We start from the raw sequence: 6,361 nt of genomic DNA on the forward strand, positions 1-6,361 counted from the left end.
TATCCATCCATCCGATCTATCCATCTATCTATCCATCGATCCACTATCTATCTATCCATCTATCTAACCCTAAACCAATACAGATCTATATAGGTTTTTTTCCATGTTTAATGGTTTTTTGGGGGAGTTTTTTCCTTATTTGCTGCCAATGGTCCTGCGATCAGAGGTTGTCGTTTGCAGTAAAGATTTAAGCCCCCTGACGACAACTTGTGATATTGGGCTAAATAAATAAAACGGACTTGACTGAATCACAGCAAGTCTTACAAGACAGAACAGAGGCTCACTAAAAGCTCAACACTCTGTTTCCTTTCTCTTTTTTTCTGGCATGTTGACTGGGTGCTTTCTGGTTTCTATGTGTCAGCCCTTTGATCTACAGGCAACAGAGTCCAGGGTTTACTCCTCCTCCTCGCCAAAAGTCAGCTGTTATCGGCTCATGTGCCCCTTTCGCGACCCTCAAGGATAAGATGTTGTGCTAATGGATAGATATTTCCAAACCCAACGCACTCCGTGACCTCCCAGAGAGTTCCCACTGAGCAATGGGAAATAAACAGCAGCGCTACGACATCCTCAGACTGACACCAGAAGTCGATAAGGGACGGAAACACACAATAGCCGCGTTTCCCACTCTGAAACAAAGCGTGTTCTGTAAGGAAGTCTGTGTAGGTTCAGTGAGTGGATCAGTGATTCAGAAAACCAGTCAGTGTGTTGTCTACAGGCGAGTTCATGTCATATAACAAAGATCTCCATTCATTCGGTCCATTCACAGCGCTTCATGGCTGACCAGCAATGTCCTGGTCACCTTTATGAGCTTTCCTGACATCATATCTAGCTCGGAGGTCGAAACAAATGCAGTCGACCACAGCAACGACAATCTACTCACTATAGAGACTTCAACAAAGAGACACATTTGTGTGTTTGGGCTGCCAAATCCACACAACAATTCAAACCTAATAGAAACATGTACCAGAGTTACAGGAATTATGGTCGTTATGTATCCGGCCGAGCCCTCTTGAGAATCGGCTGAAAATGTACAACGTTCCTCAATTGTTGGAAATTTCGCTCTAAACCTGTGCACCATTTGGTAACGGGAAAATGACTGGAGAGGAGGCGATGTTTTCATTGGCTAGTGCAAAGGATCTCTACTAAATGACTCCAGAGAGTTTCACCGGATCAAGATAAATATCATGTAGAAAAAGGCTCAATTAACATTTTAAATCAGATATATAGGTTATTTAGACACTTGAGAAAGTAAAGTCCTATCACCACTAAGCAGCATCTGAATTTCTCTAATGTGCAATGCCTTGTTTTTTGTGCTGCTGCAACGCCAACAAATCCCAAATTGGGACCAATAAAGTACATCTTATCTGTGTGTGTGTGTGTGTGTGTGTGTGTTTTATTTTTATTTCTGTTTGTCTGTATTATTGTTATTATTTTTAGCTGACATATGTATTCTGCGTTTTGTATATTTTGTAAGTAATTGCTGTTATCTAATTTAATTTGTATTATGTAATTTTTTAGTTATTTTCTTTCTTCTGTTTTAAAGAAACATTTGTGTGTCTTTTGGTTGTACATGTTGTGTATTCATCTCAATAGAAAAAGGAAGGTAAAGCGCTGTATTTTGCACACTGTTGCCGACAGGAATATCAAATGTAATGCTGAATTTCCTCCCCCCTTCATCCTCTCCGTGTGAGGAAACGTCCCACAGGAGATGTGTGGTCCACAGCTTCCTGTCCATAATTACAGAGTGTTCAAAGGGAAAACACTAACAGAGGTGGAGCGAACATCTTTCCTGAAAGCGATGAAAAGCCGGACATGTGTCTGTTTCTGATCCGTCGTGAAGACACTAAACTGCCTGTGGAGTCAGAATGTGGACGGATGGATCTTACTCATCTTGTTGAGTCATGTGACAACATAAACACAGTGTGATGGTTGAGTGGTTATTCTAACACCAGGGAACCAGGCACTTTTACTGTTGCTTAGAAAGATTGTGGAATAGCTCAATTAATCTTGAAAAATGTAACTTCATATCCAGAGATGACAAGAGTACACACGTCCTTTACTCGAGTAGAAGTACAGATACTCGTGTTTTAAATACTCTGGTGAAAGTAGAAGTACTGACTAAACTTCTTTACTCAAGTAAAAGTAAAGAAGAGTAAGAAGTGAAAGTACTGGTATTTGTGTTCAACAGTGTAAGAAGTAGAAAGTACAGGTATTTGTGTTCAACATGTAGAAGTAGAAAGTACAGGTATTTGAGTTCAACATGTAAGAAGTAGAAAGTACAGGTATTTGGGGTTCAACATGTAAGAAGTAGAAAGTACAGGTATTTGTGTTCAACATGTAAGAAGTAGAAAGTACCAGGTATTTGAGTTCAACATGTAAGAAGATAGAAAGTACAGGTATTTGTGTTCAAACATGTGAGAAGTAGAAAAGTACAGTATTTGTGTTCAACATGTAGAAGTAGAAAAGTACAGGTATTTGTGTTCACATGTAAGAAGGTAGAAAAGTACAGGTATTTGTGTTCACATGTGAGAAGTAGAAAGTACAGGTATTTGTGTTCAACATGTAAGAAGTAAGAAAATACAGGTATTTGGGTTCAACATGTAGAAGTAGAAAGTACAGGTATTTGAGTTCAACATGTAAGAAGTAGAAAGTACAGGTATTTGAGTTCAACATGTAAGAGTAGAAAGTACGGTATTTGGGTTCAACATGTAAGAAGTAGAAAGTACAGGTATTTGAGTTCAACATGTAAGAAGTAGAAAGTATAGGTATTTGAGTTCAACATGTAGAAGTAGAAAGTACAGGTAATTTGGGTTCAACATATGAGAAGTAGAAAAGTACAGGTATTTGAGTTCAACATGTAAGAAGTAGAAAGTACAGGTATTTGTGTTCAAAAGGAAAAGAAGTAGAAAGTACGGTATTTGAGTTCACATGTAAGAAGTAAAGTACAGGTATTTGTGTTCAACATGTAAGAAGTATAAAGTACAGGTATTTGGGTTCAACATGTAAGAAGTAGAAAGTACAGGTATTTGTGTTCAACATGTAAGAAGTAGAAAAAATACAGGTATTTGTGTTCAACATGTAAGAAGTAGAAAGTACAGGTATTTGTGTTCAACATGTAAGAAGTAGAAAATACAGGTATTTGTGTTCAACATGTAAGAAGTAGAAAGTACAGGTATTTGTGTTCAACATGTAAGAAGTAGAAAGTACAGGTATTTGGGTTCAAACTGTAAGAAATAGAAAGTACAGGTATTTGGGTTCAACATGTAAGAAATAGAAAGTACAGGTATTTGAGTTCAACATGTAAGAAGTAGAAAAGTACAGGTATTTGGGTTCAACATGTAAGAAATAGAAAGTACAGGTATTTGTGTTCAACATGTAAGAAGTAGAAAGTACAGGTATTTGGGTTCAACATGTAAGAAGTAGAAAGTACAGGTATTTGTGTTCAACATGTAAGAAGTAGAAAATACAGGTATTTGTGTTCAACATGTAAGAAGTAGAAAGTACAGGTATTTGTGTTCAACATGTAAGAAGTAGAAAATACAGGTATTTGTGTTCAACATGTAAGAAGTAGAAAGTACAGGTATTTAGTAGTTCAACATGTAAGAAGTAGAAATACAGGTATTTGTGTTCAACATGTAAGAAGTAGAAAGTACAGGTATTTGGGTTCAACATGTAAGAAGTAGAAAGTACAGGTATTGGGTTCACATGTAAGAAGTTAGAAAGTACAGGTATTTGTGTTCAACATGTAAGAAGTAGAAAGTACAGGTATTTGGGTTCAACATGTAAGAAGTAGAAAGTACAGGTATTTGTGTTCAACATGTGAGAAGTAGAAAGTACAGGTATTTGTGTTCAACATGTAAAGAAGTAGAAAGTACAGGTATTTGTGTTCAACATGTAAGAAGTAGAAGTACAGGTATTTGAGTTCACAATGTAAGAAGTAGAAAGTACAGGTATTTGTGGTCAACATGTAAGAAGTAGAAAGTACAGGTATTTGGGTTAACATGTGAGAAGTAGAAAGTACAGGGTATTTCGGTTCAACATGTAAGAAAGTAGAAAGTACAGGTATTTGTGTTCAAATGAAAGAAGTAGAAAGTAAAGGTATTTGTGTTCAACATGTAAGAAGTAAGAAAGTACAGGTATTTGTGTTCAACATGTAAGAAGTAGAAAGTAACAGGTATTTGGGTTCAACATGTAAGAAGTAGAAAAGTACAGGTATTTGGGTTCAACATGTAAGAAGTGAAAGTACAGGTGTTTGTGTTCAACATGTAAGAAGTAGAAAGTACAGGTATTTGGGTTCAACATGTAAGAAGTAAGAAAGTACAGGTTATTTGTGTTCAAACATGTAAGAAGTAGAAAGTACAGGTGATTTGTGTTCAACATGTAAGAAGTAGAAAGTACAGGTATTTGTGTTCAACATGTAAGAAGTAGAAAGTACAGGTATTGTGTTCAACATGTAAGAAGTAGAAAGTACAGGTATTTGTGTTCAAAATTAAAGAAGTAGAAAGTACAGGTATTTGGTGTTCAAATTAAAGAAGTAGAAAGTACAGGTATTTGTGTTTAACATGTAAGGAAGTAGAAAAGTAAAAAGTCGCCGTGGACTAAAGTACTGATAACCAGAAAAATGTACTTAAGTAGAGTAACAAAGTATTTGTACTCCACTACTTCCTACCCTCCGGTCATATCAAGGTTAATGTAAACTCCTGAACTCTGTGAAATTACGCAAGCAAAGGAGCAATGGGACTTTGCAGAGAAAGTTGGAAGGAACCGACAAGTGGGACTCTGCCAAGAGCACATGACAGAGTTACTGTTTGTGCAAAGGTTGAAAGTAAAGAGCTGAAGAAGCACAGCCGGTGTAATGTAGATGTAGAAAAACACCAGGAAGGGTCCTCTGAGGGCGAGGCAAGTTGCCACATGTTAGTGTTGATGAAAACGAAACCATGGACGCCCAGTTAGAAGGCTCTTCAGACACAAGGACAGAATATATGGCAGTCCTTTCAGGAGAGATTGTACGACAATTACAGCAGCATTTCCCTCTCTTTTGAATAATTCCTATAGTGAGAATTCAATGCACTTGTAAAACAGTCCTTGCAGTCATTTCAAGAGTATTTGTACCTCCAGATAACAGTCACTTCAACAAGCAAGTAAAAGTTACTAGTTACAGATACCCATCAAGCCCTCTTATCCATAACACATTGGGAATGAACAAACACGCATTATCTGCCTTTACAGGAGAAGCTAGAAATGGCTTATTATAATACCTCCCCTATTACTGTAAATATTAATACTCAAAAGACTTGTATTACAATGACATTTCTAGATATTATTGTATTGTATATTAAAGTCCCTTCAAATGTAAACAAACATGCTCTTCTATTTTCAGATGAATAATGATTAAGGGAAGAACGACAATAAGGCAGATGTCATTCTTCTTCAAAAATAAGTGAATGGAAAACTCTTAAACTCTGTAATGTACCGTTACTTAAAATGAGGGTGAAAACCAGCCAATAATATGATTATTCTGATGAAGGACATTGCCATAAACCCAGACTGTTGATGGTATATTTCCACATGGACAGTATTTGTAACCTTGGCACCTCCAGATATCAGTCCCTTCAAAAAAACAAGTATGACCTCAGATACCTTTCCCCATTTTTGCCATCAAGCCCTCTTATCCATAACACATTGGGAATGAACAAACAAGGCCATTACACTTCACACTTCCCTGTCAGACGGGCTAGTCAAATCATCCACATTTTAATGACCCAATAGACAGACAAAGCATATGAAACGAGATCAGAAAGATGATCTGTTTGAGTCTAAACAGCGCCAGCGGTTAGCCTTGTTGAACCAGTTGGGAGTCGGATCGGCTGACACGACAGGATAAGTACAGACAAAAGGAATTGCTGGAATCCCCCTGCTGACTGACCTGGAAAAAGACAAGACACATCAAATGCTCTCGAGTTCACAAGAAGCTATCTTATTAGCCCTTTCCTGATACCTCTACGGGTTCACAACGGATATCAAATATCGCTTCAGTTCCAGAAAGACAAAGATAGTGGCAGAAGAATAACAATGGCCACACAAAGAGTACTTCTGAAGGTGTTGTGTATGCATAATAAGAGTGCTAGACTCTTAAATGTAGATTTGAGGTCCTGGCTCACACACATCTAAAACAACCTGATTTAATTGCTCCAAAGACAGCTCGCTAAACCCCTGATATTCAGATTTTCAAACTCTGTCTTGATGTGGGTGATTTGTCTGCATGTGTTCTTGTGGGTTTGAAATGATCATAAAGAGTATTAGAAGTATCTTGCTAGGGGAAAATGGTATTAGCTAATGCAAACACATCAGCTAAATGGAA

The 6,361-nt window shown here is 37.4% G+C and overlaps 1 protein-coding gene across 1 annotated transcript in view; it reads right to left on the reverse strand.

Annotated features, from left to right (window-relative positions):
* The window catches only part of LOC117541527 (insulin-like growth factor 1 receptor), a gene marked incomplete at its 3' end in the record, with an annotated part of 63,105 nt that extends 57,455 nt beyond the window's left edge, over window positions 1-5,650 (reverse strand). The window contains 1 exon segment of the mRNA XM_034208716.1: window positions 5,641-5,650. Within this exon segment, the coding sequence (XP_034064607.1) occupies window positions 5,641-5,650 (10 nt within the window).
* Between the last annotated feature and the right edge of the window lie 711 nt (window positions 5,651-6,361).

Source organism: Gymnodraco acuticeps, unplaced genomic scaffold (assembly GCF_902827175.1).
Source record: "Gymnodraco acuticeps unplaced genomic scaffold, fGymAcu1.1, whole genome shotgun sequence".
NCBI classification, from domain to species: domain Eukaryota; kingdom Metazoa; phylum Chordata; class Actinopteri; order Perciformes; family Bathydraconidae; genus Gymnodraco; species Gymnodraco acuticeps.